At 43.9% G+C, this 20,053-nt stretch overlaps 4 protein-coding genes across 6 annotated transcripts in view; 1 reads left to right on the top strand and 3 right to left on the bottom strand.

Annotated features, from left to right (window-relative positions):
• The window catches only part of LOC118413324 (methyltransferase-like protein 27), a 35,980-nt gene extending 31,166 nt beyond the window's left edge, over window positions 1–4,814 (bottom strand). Inside the window, exons 1-3 of one of the 3 annotated variants that reach the window (XM_035816659.1) lie at window positions 4,668–4,814; window positions 4,284–4,376; window positions 3,715–4,128 (exon numbers count right to left, since the gene is read on the bottom strand). In XM_035816659.1, the coding sequence (XP_035672552.1) occupies window positions 3,947–4,128; window positions 4,284–4,376; window positions 4,668–4,752 (360 nt within the window). In that variant the 5' untranslated portion in view covers window positions 4,753–4,814 and the 3' untranslated portion in view covers window positions 3,715–3,946. Of the gene's footprint in view, window positions 1–3,714; window positions 4,129–4,283; window positions 4,377–4,667 lie in introns of those variants that run through there. The other 2 variants (XM_035816650.1, XM_035816641.1) reach the window with 2 other exon arrangements.
• Window positions 4,815–9,477: 4,663 nt separating this feature from the next.
• LOC118427397 (proto-oncogene tyrosine-protein kinase receptor Ret-like) lies at window positions 9,478–11,943 on the top strand. The gene has a single exon (XM_035837179.1). The coding sequence runs from the start codon at window positions 10,386–10,388 to the stop codon at window positions 11,706–11,708; it is 1,323 nt and encodes a 440-aa protein (XP_035693072.1). The 5' UTR covers window positions 9,478–10,385; the 3' UTR covers window positions 11,709–11,943.
• A 652-nt stretch (window positions 11,944–12,595) lies between these two features.
• Window positions 12,596–16,147, bottom strand: LOC118411333 (dorsal-ventral patterning tolloid-like protein 1). Its single transcript, XM_035813593.1, has 7 exons — window positions 16,125–16,147; window positions 15,251–15,267; window positions 14,852–14,976; window positions 14,329–14,512; window positions 13,872–14,087; window positions 13,598–13,717; window positions 12,596–13,308 (listed from the first exon to the last, which is right to left on the bottom strand). The coding sequence occupies exons 1-7, from the start codon at window positions 16,145–16,147 to the stop codon at window positions 13,280–13,282; spliced, it is 714 nt and encodes a 237-aa protein (XP_035669486.1). The 3' UTR covers window positions 12,596–13,279.
• A 766-nt stretch (window positions 16,148–16,913) lies between these two features.
• Window positions 16,914–18,756, bottom strand: LOC118427391 (probable weak neurotoxin 3FTx-Lio1). The gene is made up of 2 exons (XM_035837165.1): window positions 18,580–18,756; window positions 16,914–18,217 (listed from the first exon to the last, which is right to left on the bottom strand). Exons 1-2 carry the CDS (start codon window positions 18,733–18,735, stop codon window positions 17,984–17,986), a joined length of 390 nt encoding a protein of 129 aa, XP_035693058.1. The 5' UTR covers window positions 18,736–18,756; the 3' UTR covers window positions 16,914–17,983.
• Between the last annotated feature and the right edge of the window lie 1,297 nt (window positions 18,757–20,053).

Below are 20,053 nucleotides of genomic sequence, written 5' to 3'. Positions count from 1 at the left end.
GCCCAAATTAGAGAACAGCAGACAACACACACAAAGCTCGCACATGTACAGCAACCTGATGCCGCCAGATAAGTTGATGCAAAGTGAGTCAGCAACGATTCTCTTAGATTAGTGAAAGCAAGGAGGTTATATAACCTCCTTGGTGAAAGCAATATTTCCTTGGCGTGATAAGAGACATTATAGGTAAGTAATGTTCTTCCAACCACCGCTAACTGACAGGTCTAGACATGTTAGTGTACTCTCCAAGCAAAGGTGTTTTCGGCAGTTTTTGACGTGTTCAGTTGGGTCTCTTTGCTGGGCTTTCTATTGTGTATTGTTTTCTTCACGTCTGTTTGGCCGGCGAACATGAAGGCTCCTGTACAAAATTGAAAGCCCCACAAAAAGGCCTAAAACACATGAAAAACAGCCGAAGCGCAACCTCTGCTTGGAGAGATACAGTATAATACACATAGTGTAATACACATCTATGTAGAATTTTTGCCCTATAGGAGTGTAAGGTAAATATAGCTTAGTTCACGGTGATATGTACTCCCCACGCAAAAAGACTGGTTTTAACGTTGTTTTTTTATTTTATTTTGCTATGTCGCCAAACCAAGTGTTTAAAGAGGAAGTTTAAACAAAAAAGAAGGCCCGACGTCAAAACCAGTCGGAATCTCCTTGCAGAGGTTTGGGAGCAAAATTGCGGCATTGTTATGTGCCGCGTCTTTCGTCCGCCCTCCCCAACAAGGGCGGGACAAGAAAGAGGCATATGATAAAGTCTCAAATTTTTCCCAACTGCTCGGAGCCGAATCTCTGTTTGGGGCGTAAGGGCAGGCAATATGCCTAACTAGTCGATCCATGGTGGGTTTGATAACAAATACACATCTGTGTTTGGTTGGTGTGAATGAAAGGTGTAAAAGGCCCCTCCCCCTGGAGTTAATCCTCGGTGTAGTTTTTCAAAACCGACGTCGGTTTTCAAAGCGATGTAGTTTTTCAAAACCGACGTCGGTTTTCAAAGCGATGTTGTTTTTTAGAATCGACGTCGGTTTTCAAAGCGATGTGGTTTTTCAAAACCGACGTCGGTGTTCAAAGCGATGTGGTTTTTGAGAACCGACGTCAGTTTTCGAAAGCGACGTGTATTTTCAAAACCGACGTCGGATTTCGAAAGAGCTTCGACGTCGGGTTTCGACGTCGGTTTTCAAAAAAGCGATGTCGGTTTTCAAACAGCGACGTTGCAACGTAAAATAACGAGCGAGAGGTGACCGTGACATCGGATACCTAAAACGTCGACCGACGCGCAACCGGGCTATCGGCCTCAAAATACAACGCTCGGAACCGCAAACTACACAATTACCCATTACAATATAATTACAATCTAAGATATGAGTGGACATCTCGCAGCCGTAGGCTGAATTGCATGTAAGCCACTATGTTAAAACAATTTGCTCCATCAATGAATACATTAAAAAGGTTAAGACAATAGATTCTAATATAAATATACATGTAATACAATATGTACAAAGACCGGCTATTTGAGCATATGTTCGTTCAAGAGATGGGTTAGGTATGGTATTGGGCTTGTTTTGAAGCGCTTAGTGCGCACTGGCATGTAGTCGAGCTTATTTCCATTTCTTGTCTCCCTACCACTAACATCACCTCTTGACTGTGGTAGCCAGTCCCTGTAGAGGTCCGAGGTGAGGACATTCCTGGCGAATTTTACACAAAGCTCGACCCTGCGTTCCTCCAGTGTTTGCAGTTGGAGAACTTCACACGCTAAAGCGTAGGTAGAAAACTTCCTGCCCAGGATTATTCTGGTAAATGAAGCAAAAGTACAAAGGATTCAGCGGCTACGTCGATGTAGGTCAGACATCCAGCTAATAAGATACACCCAAAAGTAGTTACTCCGCGGCTGTGATGTTGTTGTGCACTGGAAAATGCTAGGTGTGTCCGTCACTTGTACGATTGGTTATCTACAATAATGAAAATAATTGTAGAGCACGACCAGAGGTAACTAGTCTACCAAGGCGGGCACAACACTTGTAAATAGATGTAAGGCAGACACTGTAGAAAACTACTGGCTTGTTCGACCAATCGCAGACCAGTAACCCTTTTCACCTGTGTTGGACACACTTTTTTCGTCTTCCCAGACCATTGCCATTCGATTCCAAAACTACGCGTGACCGTACCCCTTTCTTCTCATCTAGTGCATACGTTAAGGGCTGTCAAGGGGAAATGCTAACTGTTTCCGCAGGTGCTTCACGACAACGCCGGGGAGATGTAAAGAAATTATCCTGGACCATCTACGAGACGACCCGTGGCGACGGTGAGGCTGACGACAGGCTCTGCTTAGTATTATATATGTTGGTGGACATTCCTTCATCGGTGTTTATCAGTTCTAATTGTGTGGACCACATTGCACTTACCGTTGACCATGTTGTGTTTGTTACAGCGATGGCGAGGCAGTTGACGCGAGCCCTTCTCTTCAACTTCTAAACGCAACGTACGCCGAAATATCTCCCCTCTATCGGTTAGGGAGGCATGGGCTTTGGACGAGAGAGGCCGAGGCTCACCGTTCCGGAAGAATCTCGACACGAACAGTGGTAGCAGTTGATAACGGTACTGCAGCTGACTCATTCTTTTCTCAAGCCAGGTGTATCTATGGAGGGTGAGACCAAGGCTAGAAAAAGGCAGTCATAGTACACTTGTAAATAGATACGTTTGACGGAGGTGTGGAGAAAATCTACAAACGTTTCAAGACAGGAAAATATGCATATGCGTATACGACATCAATATCCGTTTTCTATTATCTTTTTATAGTTTACGGCATACGTTTCACTTATCAATTTTGATGGTTCCGAAAGTTCCTAACGTTACTAATTTTGACCTGAAGCTATTGTCGAAATGATCCTGTAAAAATTGCACCGTTGACAGGATCATCCAGTAAACAATAGAAAAATTTGTACTGCTAACAGGATAATCTTGTCAACAATATCAATCTATTTTGTCACTGTTGACAGGATCATCCTGCCAATAGCCCGCCATCCCTAATTTATTTACAGCACGGTCCCAAACTGCTATTTTTTGGATGCGGACGAGAATGTCATCCATGTAATCAAGGCAATGTGGCATCACGAAACTCTTGTGACCGGAAAAGTTTCTCAGAGAAGGTCATGAGGCAAAGTTCATATCTGTTTGTCGGTCCGGGGTCGGTACGTCCAATAGCCAGGGTAGGGACTATGAAGTGTCGGCTGGGCGGAGTTCTATCCGACACGCACGTTTTTGCACGAACCCAACGTTTGTTGGTAGTTAGTCCGAGATCATCTAGGTGGATTTTGTAGCAGGTAAGTAAAAACAAGTCGTCAACTTCTGTCAACTATTTTGACAGCTTGTCACTTTCTTTGTGTGTACTTTTCAGTATAATATGTGTGTTTGTATTGGATCGGGTACATTTGAGTCGCATCTATCTATCTACATACATTATGTTTCTTTACTTATCTGAAGTGAAACAAGTTACATCTATCACTGTATCTGTTCTATTTCTTTCCTTCTTTCTGTCAGTCTTTCTTCCTTTCGAAATAATAATCTTATGGGTAAGGTCCTCCAATACCGGGAAAGGCCGGGGGGGGGGGGGTTGCCGTGGAAGGTAGTTTGTCTAGAAAGGTAGTTTGCCGTGGAAGGAGCATCGAAACTCCTTCCACGGCAAAATACCTTTCTAGGCAAACTCCCTTTCACGGCAAACTCACCTTCCCAGCATTAGAGAACCTTAACGATAAAGATATTAGCCACATTTGAAACTAGCCAACCAGCGCCCTCACCCCATAAAATAAAAACGGTCCCGCTCGAAGTCTGCGAAGGAGGCTACGCAAACTAAAACCAGACTTCGCCATGCTCGTCCTTTGCTTAACACGCAAAGTGTTAATGACAAAAATCTTTATTTCCTTTCATTTTCTCTATGGAAAAGCTGATTCTACAGCACTCTATACAAGTAGACTACGCCATCGTGGCCAAATGAAAAGCCGGGAAAAATCTCCCTGGACACCTGCTGCCACAGTCCTTCGCTCTGAAGCGCCGCCATCCGAGATTCCAAATCTTTGCAACCCTCGTTGGTTTGCAGACGGTTTTCCCTAATGCTTAGGCAGATAACTCCACCTGTTAGATTTCGAAACAAAAACAGTACAAGACGTCAAAGCGAGGACCAAGATGTACGATGCTGTAATTACTTTGTCACCATCATAAATACACAGGCACCTTTCTTTCAAAGTTTTTTACCAAAAAAAATTATTTCTTACGACGGGAATACTCACCGGGTTTGACAATGCGAATAAGTTGTTCCAAACAGTCGGATTTGACGTGACCGGTAGCAAACAGACCACTACCAACCACAGCGTCATAGCTGTCTACAAACATAACCAAAAAAAATAGACATGCATGTATATCATATGTATGTATGTTTTATAAACAGCAAGTCTATAATTTCTAATACAATTACATTTTGTTTCATTTTGCTTTTCTTTGCAACCTTTTCCTTGAGCTTGTTTCGAAACAAGATGGTCAGTTGGAATGGTGGATATACAGTGACATGTCCGTACTCTTTCATTGCCAACTCATAGCCGACTCTTTTTTGTTTCCTGCATTTTGCTAGAGGTGATGACAAAACAAAGACTAACATACTAACTGATATAACTTACCATCATCAATGCCAAGTCGGTTCGGTCCCAGGAATTCCTTGATGAAGTTCCTGTAGACGTTCTTGGTCTTGGCAACATCTAACATGTCCTGACTAGCATCTAAGGCGTCTACAGCACGTCACCAGAACGTACTGCGCCTGTGCCAAACCTGGTGTTTTGGTGCTTGGTTTGGTCAACGTTGCATTGAAATCCCGCTTGTTGCACAGTATATGTTAGAGACATGGTTTCATGTAAAACGTACACGGGATTTTACCCTTATATACGCACGTACTTTCTTAAATGCGGCCCTTTAGTAAACCGGGGGTTTAGCAAGGTTTAGCAAGGGTTTTAGCATGTCTATACTTTTCGCGCAGGCGCAGTACGTTCCGGTGACGTGCTGGCGTCTACGTTAGAGAAATCAAGCTTGGACAACTGAAACAAAGAGGGGGAGGGGGGGGAGTTTGTGATTGAAGTGGGAAAAAGTTGCAATATTGAACGTGTACAGCAAAACTGAAGATGAATAGGACATAGCATGAGAAATTATTTTGACATATTTCCGATCCAATATGTTCACAAATACCAGCAGTAAGAGAAGGGCGAAGTGGTACAACATACATATGAGTGTGTTCTCCCATTCAGATTTTATTTGCAAAGACAGGTACACGAGATGAACTCAGTATCACCTGAAATGCGTCAATAATCACATAGTATCCGCCAATGATAACTGAACAATGATAAACATCACTCCAAGGCGTTATCAAATTACACAAAAAACAACCTCAAGGTCATTTACACAATGTTGCTGAAGGTCATGTACACAAAGTCTCTATACACATACCTCTTCACCACAAAGTCCAGTTCCTGCTGCCACGTCCAGAACCCGGATGTCCCTCCTGTCACCCTGAGACTCTGCTAGAACTTTGGCAACCTTTCCGGGCCCAGTGTACCCGTTAGACTCCATGTCCTATGTCATGGCCATAACAATTAGTCACAATTGGAAACAGGGGCCCTGTAGGATAGTTTATGTGCTGTTTCTTTAAGCACGTTCAAGTTCTAGGGCTGTGGAATCTAGTTCCCTTGGTATCAAAGGCCGACTACTCCAGTGGACCAGAGCATTTCTAACTGGGAGAAAGCAGAGAGTATGTGTAAACCAAGCAAAATCAAATGGGCCCACAGTCACTAGTGGTGTGCCACAAGGGACTGGCCTTATTGAAAATGTGCAAAGACAGGCAACAAGAAGAATTCCGGGACTGAGAACCCAGAGTCCTGGCGCTACCAACTTTACCGTAGAGGAGATTGCGGGGGGATCATTAATACACACAAGTAGAAGTTACATGGGTTATATGACACGGTGCCGTGTATTCCAGAAATAAAGAGAAAAGAGAAGACAGGGGAACACAGACTACAAGAACAAACTACAGTTCGGCGACCTCATACCTCCATGAATATTTAGAGCTTTTGTTAATTTCATGCAAATGACTTAACATTAACATGATTTATGCATGGTGTTGTTCATCATTGAATAACGTACAGTGCACATGTCACAAGTAAAATTCCCAATTCAAATTATTAATCATTAAGTTGTTTTGCAATTTTTGCATAAATTATGCAAATACGTTCCTCATTTGTATATTTGATATCTGTATACTAGTATATTCCACCGATTATGATTAACAAGTGTTACATTTATCGAAGTCCAGTTATTGCAAACAATGGAATTATATAATTTCCTCATTAAGTATGCAAATTAAGTCCTTATTTTCATAAAATGCATATCATTATGAACATCTTTGCCTAAGCTACCTGCATACCTAAAATGCAGGCAATCCGCCGTTCCTTTCTGCAGTTATCCTCTTTGGAGTGTCTTGACAAAAACGCCCATGCAGTTCCACAATTAAATGTTAGGGGACTGAAACTTGCCCCACTTTGTCATGACGCTAAAAGCTATCTACCATCCAAATGTCGCGACCATATCACGTACGGGACAAGAGATACATTGAAAAAACTGCTATGATAGAATATTCTCATTAATTATGCAAATGTACTCCTATTTTGCATAATTAGTATTTTATCTTGTACAACGTTGTCTAAGGTACCTACATACCAAAAATCATGAAAATCCGTTGTTCCCTTCTTGAGTTATCCTCGTCAGAAGTTTTTGACAAAAATACCCCTACTATCCCAAAACTAGACGCTAAGGGCCCAAACTTATGTCATAGAGCTATCTAATGCTTAAAAATCTTGGCCATAGCATGTTCAGAACACCGAGATAGCAAAACCGGAAGTTGCGCTGCAGTACCAAGGTCACACACCAGGGGGCCCAAAATTGGCCTTAGCCTTTGTCTTCCCAACCCCTATTCACATACCAAATATCATCGTAGTCCATCAATAGGTTCTCAAGTTATGATGTTCACAAATATTCGGACACACACACACACACACACACAGACAGACAAACACACTCAAAACTATACCTCCATTTTTTCATGGAGGTAATGAGCCAGAAGCAACTACAGAGGGTGGTACCAAGACAGTCACAACACTTGTAAATAGATGCAAGGCAGACACTGTAGAAAACTACTGGCTTGTTCGACCAATCGCAGACCAGTAATCATTTTCACCTTTGTTTGACACACCTTTTTCGTTTTCCCAGACCATTACCGTTCAGTGCCCGCAGGGTGAGACCAAGGCTAGAAAAAGGTTTGACGGAGGCGTGGCTGTGCAAGGAGAAAGTTTACAAACGTTTTAAGACAGAAAAATATGCATTCTCCGCGTATACGAAATCAATATCCGTTTCTAATATCTTTTTATAGTTTACGGCATACGTTTTATTTATCAATTTTGAGGGTTCTTAATTTTGACCTGAAGGTATTGACGGAATGATCCTGTAAACAGTAGAAAATTTGCACTGCTAAAAGGATGATCCTGTCAACAATATCAATCTATGTTGACACTGTTGACAGGATCATCCTGTCAATAGCCCGGCATCCTTAATTAAGTTACAGCACGGTCCCAAACTGCTATTTTTTAGGAAGCGGATGAAAATGTCATTCATGTAATCAAGGCAATGTGGCATCACGGAAGTCTTGTGACCGGAAAAGTTTCTCAGAGAAGTTCATGAGGCAAAGTTCAGATCTGTTTGCTGGTCCGGGGTCGGTACGTCCAATATCCAGGGTAGGGACTATGAAGTGTCGGCTGGGCGTTCTATCCGACACGAATGTTTTTGGACGAACCCAACGTTTGTTGGTAGTTAGTCCGGGATCATCTAGGTGGATTTTGTAGCAGGTAAGTAAAAACAAGTCGTCAACTTCTGTCAACTATTTTGACAGCTTGTCACTTTCTTTGTGTGTACTACTTTTCAGTGTCTCATAGCTCCTTGGGCAGGGAACTTGTATTGAACTGGTCATTAATGTAAAAAGAAATATGTAGCTCATTTGACTTCAAAGAAATTGAAAACATATGATCAAATCACTCCTTACACTCTTCATAACCTCTCTGTCACCTGATGCATGAAACAAAAAGACTTTCTCCAGCGTCGTCTATCTGTGTCAATCGAATAAAACAACAGGTAATTCCATACGGAGTGTGTCAGCTCTATCCCATACCAGCCTCATATCGTGAAGCAGGAAAGAGGAAGACTTCCTCTCATCGTTTTACTCAGTCACAAACAGTTTTAGCGTGCCAGACACAAATGACTCAAGCAGAAGAACAGTAACTAGGATACATCGGTATGCCCCCATACTAACAAGGAACAACAGAATTACATACATGTACAAAATAGTCATGTGCCTGTTAGCAAATACCTATGCTTTTAGATATAGTATAGATTGGAAACAACTTGTTACTCTCTACGTAGTGGGTAGTCATCATCGTGCTAAGCTAGATGACGTCCGTCGGTTGTTGTCTTGTGGCTTAATTGGAATCAGTTCAGTGAAGCTTGTCGAATTTTACTTCTACTTGATGTTGAGGAAATCAGCATTACACTCATACATATATGCATGTACTGGTTTGCAATTCTGGTTGACTAGCACTAGGCTTTGTGTGCGTTTGTATTCTGTCCAGCTAATATCATGGCATGAAATGTGCCAAAAATTTGATTTAAAAGAAATGGACAAAATTTGTTCATTTTTGCTTTTTGCGTTAAAATAAGTCGACATGATGTTTGAATATGAATTTTTCAATTGGAAGAGTCGTACATGTGTACAAGTAAATTTGTTTTGGGGGGTTTTGTCCAGGCCTAAAGGGACGAACAGCAAGAAGTACAAGAAAGTGGCGTCCAAAAGAGAAGTAACGAGACAAAACTTGGTTGCAGCCGGGCCCGTTGCTCTTTAATATAAGATAAGATGACACTGCGCGTGGCATTCTGTGCTGCACTTCTGCTGCTGTCGGGCTTCCAGGCTTATCAGGACCTTTTCATTTCGGGTGAAAAAGTCGAGATACCCGAGGATGTGTCAGTTGGTAGCACAGTGGTGTGGCTCAGAGATTTTCTTACTGACCCTTACTGCCAGCGCAAGTTTCAAAGAAGAAGGCAGTGGGACGTTTTGGTCGGTAAACATCACCGCAGGGGACGATTCGGGGCGGTTTGGGGTTCGTGCGGATGACTTAGCTTTGATCGTGGCGGCTCCGCTGGACTACACGTTATAGCCGCGGTACAACCTGACGGTGGAGCTGACTGATAACGGCAACAATAACGTTCTGTACGTGACCATTGTCATCTTAGTCATGGACGTGCCGGGATACCCGCCATTCTATAACAAACGGTGTAAAACGCCAGTCCTTCCGGGCAGAGAGGGCGACAGGATCCTCGGGGATTATACCTACTCAGCAGTGATGACGGATTTTATGCGTCTGTTAACGGAGAGAGAGTGGCGTCGTACAAAGACTACCTTCAGTACGGTATGCCCAGGGTGTACGCGTCTAATTTCGTGTCGAAGGGTGATTGTTCCGTAAGATTCGTTGGTGGCGCAAAGGAATTCACAAATTCAGACGAGGCTATAATAGCTGAGGTGCTTCAAGGACCACGACAACAAGGCAGGATCGAACTCATATGTCAGGACCGAGATCGAAGGAATAAAGGTAACATTACTATATTGGACATTTCTCTCGATGACGGATTGCCTCAATGGGCACAAAGTCGTCAGTTCCAAACGGACGAGGGTGCCCGCTTTTTCTTTATCATAGAGTTGATTGAGATATGGTCCACATCACCATACTGGATACGATGTGGCGGCAACGTCGAGTCTCTCAGTGGGGACGGGATCAATCTGTTTGAGTGGACATTTCACTATAACGTAACAGGATGTCCCGCGGGCTGGTACGGTGCGTACTGTGAGAAGGACTGTGTTTGCAAGAACGGTGCCCGTTGCCATGGCTTTAACGGCGCATGTGAGTGCCGTCCGGGCTGGAGAGGACGAGCCTGTGACATCTCCTGGCCTGAGGTCGTCATCATCGCATCACCTGGCGATTCACTCGTGAAGTACATCGGTACCAATCTGACTTTGACCTGCCTAACCCCACACATCCGCGTAGCAAATGTGACATGGGCTTATCAAGCAGAAAAAGGACGTGACGACACAAAGGTCAATAGGGAGGAAGGGACAGTACGGAACAGTTCCATCATCTTTCAGCCGATCCTAGAGTCAGCTAACGGCAGGTATAGTTGCATGGTACAGGACGAAGATGGTGAACTGTTCAATGCGACTTTCATTCTAAACGCCACGGAATGCCGACCCAACTATCATGGGGAAGATTGCAGCCATGTCTGTGACTGTGAGTACGGAGGGACGTGTGACAGGTGGGAGAGTTGTCTGTGTCCTCCGGGCCGTCATGGAGACAGGTGTGAGCACATATGCGCACCTGGCACATTCGGGTGGAACTGTAGCCATGAACTGCAATTGTGAAAACAACGCCGCGTGTGATCCAGTCAATGACAGCTGCATTTGCGCTGAAGGACAGTCGGGTGAGTTTTGTCAGATCGTCTCCATTCCTGACAAGAATCAAGTCGCTGTTGTAGTGTACGTGTTGGCGTCCGTTATCCCGACCATTGCTATAATCGGCTGTATCGTGACTGGAATCCTGGTAAAACAACGCCCAAGACCGGACCACCCAGCAGTGGACTTAGAACTGGTGTCCCTCATGGAAGCCTTCTCATCATGGGAAGTAGAGAAAGAGGACATTCGTTTCGAACACTTGATCGGTGAGGGAGAGTTCGGCCATGTCGTGCGGGGGAGACTGCGCGTGCCCGAAGGATACGAGGTTTTGGTCGCCGCTAAAAGTATCCGGCCTGACCGCATGACAGTCTCTGCAGTCCGTGACTTTCGCCGCGAAATGACCATCCTCACCAGGATCTACGAGGACAAAGATGGACACCCAAATATAGTGAAGCTTTATGGGGTCGTGACTGAGTCTGAGCCTAAGTACATCCTTGTAGAGTACGCGAGCCATGAAGAACTGCGGCGGTACCTGTGGAGTCTGCGTGAACAGCGCAAGACCACGGGGAATGGCAAACTGCTGGAACGGCTAGGTTTTACTTGTGACGTCGCCAATGGATTATCAGAGTTGGCACGTCTGAAGATCGTGCACAGGGACATCGCTGCTCGTAACGTCGTCATCAGCGACAGGAAGGTGGCCAAGATCGCGGATTTCGGGCTGTCGCGTGACGTTTACCTGTCGTCGGCGTACAAACGCACCGACCGGGGCGGGAAGGAGGAGCTGTTGCCGCTGAAGTGGATGGCCCTGGAGTCGTTACGTGACGGGGTGTACACGTGCGAGAGTGACGTGTGGTCGTACGGCGTGCTGCTGTGGGAGATCGCCAGCTTTGGAGAGGAGCCGCGCTACGCTGGCGGTCCGATGCACCCGGACGTGTGCACACTGTTGGAGCTGCTGAGGAAAGGAGTCCGTCTGGAGCAGCCGGAGAACTGTCCCAAGTCTGTGTACCGCATCATCAGGTCCTGCTGGATAGTCGACCCATCGAAGCGGCCGACGCCTGATGAACTGTTGCAGAAGATAGACCAAATGAGGCCTCAAAGACAAGCTGCGATCCTGGCCGATAGCATTCGATAACATTTTTTCAGAAAAAAATTCTCCCTTATAGAAGTTAAACTTATCAATCTACCGGTATTTTTAAGCCGATGAACCATGGGAATCTATTGATCATTCTTTATAAAAGCCTAGGCGTATCTTTTGGAGCATCTTTTTTCTGCCATGGACGCCACTTATATCACACAGCATGCAAAGACAAGCAATGACTCTGGTCTAACAGCCTACAATTGATCTGCCCTTCTGCTGCCGCGGCTGCCCCCTGTAATGCTTCGGTCACAATTGAAAAAGTGTGGCAATGGAAATGCATTGCCATGGCGACGGAGTCATGGTTTGTATGTATTGAATTGTGCATTTGCTGGTGTCATTGTGTTTTAGTATTCGCCTTTTATCTTATGGCATGGCTGTATATGGTTGTTTAACACGATGAATGTTTGTAGCTGGTAGCTGCTGTCAAGGAAAAAAACACGGTCTCCTGTGTGTGGCGAGTGTCCTTGATATCACATTCAACAACAAACACAACTTTCTAAGTTATCATTTTTTTCATCATACAATGTAAATGTAAACATCAGTGATCATATGAACAGAACTACGCTCATATTCACACACTAGAGTTCGTCGACCTAATACCTCCATGAAATATCTCGAAGATATCATGAAGAGCTTTTGTAAATTTTATGCAAATGTCTTACACATTTACATGATTTATGCTTAGTGATGTTCATCATTGACTAACATACACGTCACAAGTATAAAATTCCCATTATTAATCATTAAGCAGTTTTGCAATTTTTGCATGTATTATGCAAATCAGTTCCAACGTTGAAAATCGCGAACCAACACGCACCCCCCACCCCACCCCCACCCCCAAATAAAAACCAGCCCCGTTCGGAGACTGCAAGTTAGCTTTACGGCTGGGACCTGCCCCTGAGCTGTAGCTTTAGCGGTGGCGCTTTCCCTGTTCGCCTGGTTGTTCCCACTAGCATTCAATTTGATTTTCTTTTCCCACTGTTCAACGTAAGCAAACTGTTACAGGTTTCCCACGTCAGGCAGTGGCTTTGACAGCTCGCCTCAAGTCACAATACAAGTAAAGTGAAGAGACAGGTAAACCGCTTAGACGGCGTTTGTAGACAGTAGTGACATTGACAGATCAGTACTGCAAGCTTGAAGATCGCTGACGCTGTCGCCAACTTGTCTCACATGTGGGAATATACTAGAAATCTATTTAGTGTATTATTCAGGTTGCCCGAGACATTGAATTTTACAAAAATTTGACTTTAATGCTGTTTAATACTAGTATAAGCATTGCTCTGATCATCACATTCTGCTTTTGACGTTAAGTTAAGGCATTGGTCAGTGATGGTGCCCTAAAGTTGGCCAATTTCCATGTTTTCTACATGCCGAAATTTGGAAAAATGGCCCCCAAACGTCTTTGGTCTGTTTCCATGGTAACAAGGGCAGAAAGAAAGTTTTTTGAGGGATTGTGTACCAGGTACAAAATTTGAGCCAAATCGATTTTTTGACCGGTGCCACCATTGTTTGACCCTTACAGACATTCGCTCTATTCTTAAGTTGAATGCCAGCGTGGGAGGTGTTCATCCGAGATCGTCTGTACTCTCCAACCCTAAACATAGGACAGAAATAGACAGGTTTGAAATTAATGACTGGCTTTCACCTTGAAAAAATGATTGAACTGTTGATTTGACATAAAAAGGAATTTCATGTGAAGATTTAAAGCCGTACGCGTTCAGGAAACATCATAAATTATTAATTTCAGCTGATGAGTTTTTGATGAGTCGATTCTATGTTCTCAATGAGTTGCTCTTGTTATGTCTTTAACAAATCAACAAGCACTGCAGTTTATTCCCTGACTATTGAATGATGGTAGACGTGTGAAATGTGTATATACTTACCCTGGGTGCGACTGTACGTCAGAGTAAAGCCACTTTTGCTGACGCTGTAGTCAGACATGAAGACGATTCTGACTCCATAGGAGATAATCGTCCCAGGGTCCTCCTCTCCACAGTACTCGTCTGTGAGTCAACAACAACAGTTGAATAAAAAAAATGCCGGGGAACAAAAATGATTATGACCCAAAAATTATCAAAAGACAGCACGCGATTTTCGAAACAGATTTCAAAGTGGCATGCGTTACTGTATATGTATGCTGTGATTCATGTGTCTCACCAACGAGTTTATTGTGGGCGTAAACCATGATGCTGTCATGGCAACGGGATAGCCAATCACGTCCTTCCATATGGAAGTCCTTGAACTTGACAGCGACTATCTGACCGGTGTCGGGAAACAGGAATTCACAGTTGAGGTTATTTGGGTAGTTATCCGGGTAACCTGGGGTCGAGACGGTGCCAGAATCTTCCAAAAACGTGCCTCCACAACTGGTCACTGTGTGTGGGGGAGGACCATGGCCGTAAGTTGGTCAAATGTTATGCAATAAACTTCACAAAAGAGAGTCACAAATTTACTACTACCACCATAACAATAGGAGCATTGTAGCAGCTATGCCGAAAGGTAAAAAGGCCATAGAAGATCCTACATGGTTCATTCAGGTCGACTAGCATTGCTTTGTAGCTATGTTGTAAAATTGCAAACGTATTAGGCAAAGATTGTTGACATCTCAACTAACCTGCATTGCCGGGTCCTGACCAGTCAGTATTAGGAACCCCGCCGTTACACCCATCCCCCTGACAACAGTCCCTACAGACACCAGTCCCGTCACCGTTGCTCCTACAGGTGTCCGTCCCGGCACAGCTGCTGGTACAGCCACGCTCCAGCCAGATAGGAACAGACCCAACTGTCACCACTTCAACCTACAGGTCACCATGAAACATACGGTCATTCGACGTCATTCATCTCAACGTGTAGGTGTAACTGGCGACAAAACATCTCATCGCACACATGGTCATCAAACATGTAGTGTTGTAATACAATACTACGTCGACAGACGGCACTACTGCACTGTTTCAGTTTGAGGCACTTAAGCTGAATGACGTCTGTTACTCGCTGCTGCTTTTCCGATCTATGTCGCAAAACTCTCAACTCACTAATGACGTTGTTTAAGTGCATTTCGAGAAAAAAAGTTCCAGTCCCATGTGGTAATCGGCTCACATCCAAGAGAAACAGTAGCTAACGAACACGGCAGTACTCACATAACAAAACTTCTCTGTTTCCTCGCATGTGGCCAGGTCAGTTTTGGTGGCCCGCCTGCCACAGACCGAGGAGTTGACTTGAGTAGTTGAACAGGAATAACACCGCAGCGCCGCCACTGCACAACCTGAAAACACACTACATGTGACTGTTGTCTTTCTGGAAAATTCTGCGACTCACTGTAACGTTATGTGTACAAAGTTTGGCAGTATCCCAATAAAATCCGCTGCAAATTTTCGACTATATAACGTTATACGCTGCTTTCCTGGCTACGAACTACCCCAATTGAAAATGCGACGAAAATGATATTTCATCTTAATCAAAGCCTAGGCCTTAAAACAAACCAAGGACGGTATCATAAAATGGATAGTAACGTTACAAATGTAGATGATATCAGGTACCGTAGTCCCTCGGCCATCTTTCAATTCAAGTCTCTTCAACTCTCAAACGGCACCAAGATCCTAACGTCGTTTAGGTGTGACCCGGTTGTCGACGGTTAAGCGCAGGAAGCTGATCTAGTTCGGCCACATATGCCGACACAACTCCCTCGCTAAGACCATACTACAAGGCACAGTAGCAGGAGGAAGGAAACGAGGTAGGCCAACTTCGGAAGACGTGGCTGGATAACATAAAGGTCTGGACTGACCTAAGCACTGAACAACTGATCAGAGGGGAAGAAGACAGAACGAGATGAAGATCACTGCTGATGGATGTCGTGGAGCCCCTACGACCACTGTGGTTACGGGCCGTGAGTGAGTGGGTGGTTACAGTTGTCTAATTGAAAAGTCACACCTCTTACCGGTCATTATGAAGAAGACGATAGAAATCGTTGAGCCAACTCGCCCCATCATGGTGTTTGCGTGCTGTCCGTACGTGGAGGATGTGCACCATGGAGTGCAAAAGAGCGTAGTCTCGGATGTGGCAACAACACGACTTCTTATAAACGCCTTCTTCCTACTCGTAACACGACCCAGTTGGCTGGTGCCCAAACTCTCATGGCATCCCAGAGAAAAACAGCACTTAGGAATCAAGTTGAGTGTGTTTTTACTCATCGAGAAAGATGTGAGTAAACAGACTTAAGACAAATTGTACAAAAGAATACTGTAGTTTGAAACCAGTGATTGCTATATGGTAATAAAAACGTACTTATATGAAACTTTTCCATACTTGTATGATGTATCTACCATACAACATCTGCAGTGCCCGTGACGTTAGGGAGAGGTGTTAATACGAAGCAGCTGGAGAGGTGGTAACCTGTGTGTTTATGAGGCTGACCTGTGTAACGTGTAGGTGTACATGTTCGGCCTGGTGATAAGGTAAGGTCGGCGGTTGGGCCACGTCAACAAGTTAATGGAGTACGGTGAGGATGTGATAACGCCGGTAAACATGCCGGTTGGAGGCGGTCATTCAATCCAAGTTCCAGTGCGCCATACGGATTCAAGCTTTCAAATATTTGGGCAGATGAAGTAGTATCATGGCTTCAAGACTTTCCATACTTGGACACAAGATGTTAGTCAGGTGTGAAGCGAGAACTCAGCTTGTGGTGGACGTCATCTTCAGGTGTTGGGGAATGTCATACTTCCCTGCAGCTGTTCTATGGACCGAACACAATATTAGCAGTTCAACCAATGATAGCACAGTAATTAGCGATTAGACCAATGAGAAAGCAGCTGCATCTCCGTCGGATATCTGGATGTTTCTATTTTGATTTTCTACGTTTTAACGAAGGTGGGAGGGGCTATGGCATCTGTTTAATTATAGACCTACCCTGACTGTCCATCACAATTTGCAGTTCAACCAATGATAATATGCCAATTAGCGGCTTCACCAATGAGAGTGGCTGCATGTCTGTCATGATATTTGTATTTCTATGGTTTCATTTTGTATTTCTCCTATTTAACACAGGTGGGCGAGGCTACGTTGACGGTTTATTTGTAACTAAGCATGGATGGATTCAATAGTTGGCATTGACAACTGAAAGCAGCTTCGATATCGGATAGATAAAGGCTCTCAGTTGAATGTTAACATATATGAAAAATAGGTAACGTTACACCACACAAGGCATGAAGGGTAATATATGTGCAAACGTACTTTATTCAAGTGTATTAGGGATTTCCAGATAATTTGTCCTCAGATGTATTTCGTTGATAAACACAAGTATTACATAAAATTACATCAATCATGTGAACTGTTTTTCTTCTCAAACATTGGCGTCTATCTCCCCATCCATTTCAAATTGTCGTGTTTTTCTTCCTCTGTTGACTGATCTTTCCATTCCATCATTTTCTAGTCGATTACAATCATCATTGTGGCATTTCCGCTTAATCATCGATATGGAGAATTTGTTGATAAGAACACTAATATTAAAGTCAATAAAACGTTTTTTTATGTCGCCAGTAACAGTCATTTTTGCATATATAGTTTAGGGGTAATGTGATTTAAAGTTTCCCTGTGAATTATAATTAAAACATGATGAGTGTGTATAGTTAGTCTTCACACTTCCTGAAGTCTCTCTGTGTTAGAGGGGCGAGCTAGTCATTTGATCTCTCCTGAAGAGTCGTAGCTCCCCACGTCAAGTCAAAATACCATCACTTCTAACAAAGGAGACTCTCCAAAAACCCAATGGAAGACTATATAGATGCTAGATTAATATAAAATGCAACTCTAAGTACATCGTGTTATTATGGATTTGTGTAACTTCAGTTCTGCTTGATCAAACAAGAAGGACATCATAAACAAATCATTTAGGTACGACTATTACAAACACCTGAGAACAACGCTACTGATACCCAACAGTCCCAGGCACAACAGTCGGAAATATACATGTATAGTCCCGAACAAAGAACGGAAGGTGTTGGCTTGAGATGCAGATTGGGTGAGAATTCTGCAACCAAACAAATTCTTCTGAAAGTTACGACGGACTCTTTACGTTCATTTATTTTCAACACAGTATCTCATATTTGCATCGAGCTTTGAGACTTTTGCAATGAATTTGATAAAAAGTTTACTAAGTTAGAATGATTTGAAGCTGCATTGCGCATATGTTGGCTTGGTGTCATAATATTGAATATTCTGTGTCAATGATGCTATGGTAACGTTAGGTATCGTGGCGTTGTTCACTGTTTGTTTCCCTATCACAGCACAGACGCTATGGTGCCGATGGCAGCTGCTATCAGCACGGCGAGAGACACGTGGACGGCACTGGCGCCTCCGTAGTCAGGCGTCTCGGTGTTGCAGTTGTCCGTCTCGCAGCAGCGGTAGCAGTCACCCGTGCCGATGATGTTCTTGCAGTTGTCGGTGACCGAGCACGTGGAGGCGCAGCCTCGCTCCACATGGGACCGAGCCGTGAAGACCGTCGCCACCAACACCTGTGACAGGGGGGCACATATGCATACGTTACCTTTATATACCTGTTGGGTATCTCAGTGAAGCTGTGTTACGTTGGCGGTGTCACTGCGTTCCAGCGATTTGACAGAGCGAATTACATTTTTGTACGGTGTGCGTGTTTTGTTGTATTTTTAGACACACGTTTTGCACGATATTCCTATTTACAAAGGAATCAAGAGTACCACAAATTCAATTTAGAACGCAACACCAACGTACCGGTCCAATGATGTTATGCGGCATTTGAGTGAGCTTTAATGTTACTTGGACATGCCTTCTCGTATTGGTCTTCGAACTTAACTCTATTGACGTTGTTCTTGAAGTAAACTATGGACTCGTCACTTACGTAGCAGTATGTTTCGTTTTGAGAACAGGTCTCAGACGCGACCGCCGAGGCGTTGTTCTTGCAGTCCGAGTCGTTAGTGAGGGTGGCAGTACACGTCCGGCACTGCAGGGCTCCTCCCAGCCCCACGAATGCTGTGAACAGCAATACATAGACCATGGGTCAAAAGAATGGACACGACAAGCACAAGCCATACAGTAACTTCCCTCTGAAGTTGACACTAGACACTCAAAAATTAAGCCTGGATCAAAGTTGACCATGACATCACTCTGATATCGGATATGGTGTTTTGAACTTTTCCTGTTACACTTCCCACAACAAGGCTAGGCAGTATGTGTAATTGCACACATATCGATAAGATTAAAGTATTCTGAGTGACTACACCATAGCAACGCCCCCCCCCCCCGAGCATTGTAGTAGCTGCCATTGTTCTGTCTATAGTACAGGTGAATCTGCAGTTCTCATTCAGCTGGCCTGGCACGCTATCAATTATGGCGCTTTCATTACACGATAACCTTGGGTTTCGATTATTTTATTCAAATAACAGCCCAACGCTTGTTTTATTGCCTGATTTGATGAAGAAAATCTTCGCCAAGTGTTAGACTGCTGAATAGGTAGAGCGCGACGGATTAGAAGTCTCCTGATCCAAAATAATCTACTAATTCTAAAGACGCCATCCCTCTGTGACATGAGTCATAACCACGCGATGTTGTCATTCAGTTCTGACTAGACTAGACGACCACTTAAAGCTATTTTCCATCAGCACGATCAAACACATACAGTGGAAGTTTACTTGATATTCTGCGTTAGACAATAGTATCTAGTGTGTTGATTATGCCCAATTGAGTTCCATATCACGACTTTCTTCACAAACACGTTTTCACTTTGCATTACTTCTGAAGGACATAAAGCTGAAAGGTTTACTATATGTATTGGGGGATATATCACTGCGGTTACCAATGAAAAAAAACACTCTGTCTCTGACATTTCTAAATCTATTATCAGACTAGTGTGTGACAAAGTCGTCGACTTTATACCTTGCTATGTGCTTTGAATGTCGAGATCTACAGTGTAACTTGATACCATCCACATATAGCTGTACAAAGTCAGGTTATTACTGCTGAAGATGTGTTAAAGATGGGTTAGAGTTGAGGTGGGTTAACACTTTTTTGTTTCCTTCTTTGTCAACACAGCAACCTGCGACCCCTACAGAAACAAAGCTGTAAAACTACCCTCAACTGTTTTTACCAACACCGTAACTGTTGTTTGATTTGCCTGGACTGAGGGACACGGACATTTTGAACAGCACATTCTGCCTCGGGCGTAAAACTGGATTGGGTTGGTATCATCTGGATCCGGGCTGCCGTTTTCAGTACGGTCCTACGTAATCCTTCTTTTCAGCTACATGAGTTCTTATTTTTGTTCAAATACATGTAACAGAATCCATGATATCATCCAAGCACTGCTCTCCACATAT

The sequence above is a fragment of the Branchiostoma floridae genome, chromosome 1, assembly GCF_000003815.2.
Source record: "Branchiostoma floridae strain S238N-H82 chromosome 1, Bfl_VNyyK, whole genome shotgun sequence".
Classification (NCBI taxonomy): domain Eukaryota; kingdom Metazoa; phylum Chordata; class Leptocardii; order Amphioxiformes; family Branchiostomatidae; genus Branchiostoma; species Branchiostoma floridae.
Note: the sequence above shows the minus strand (reverse complement) of the source record. Positions and strands in the feature narration are given on the sequence as shown.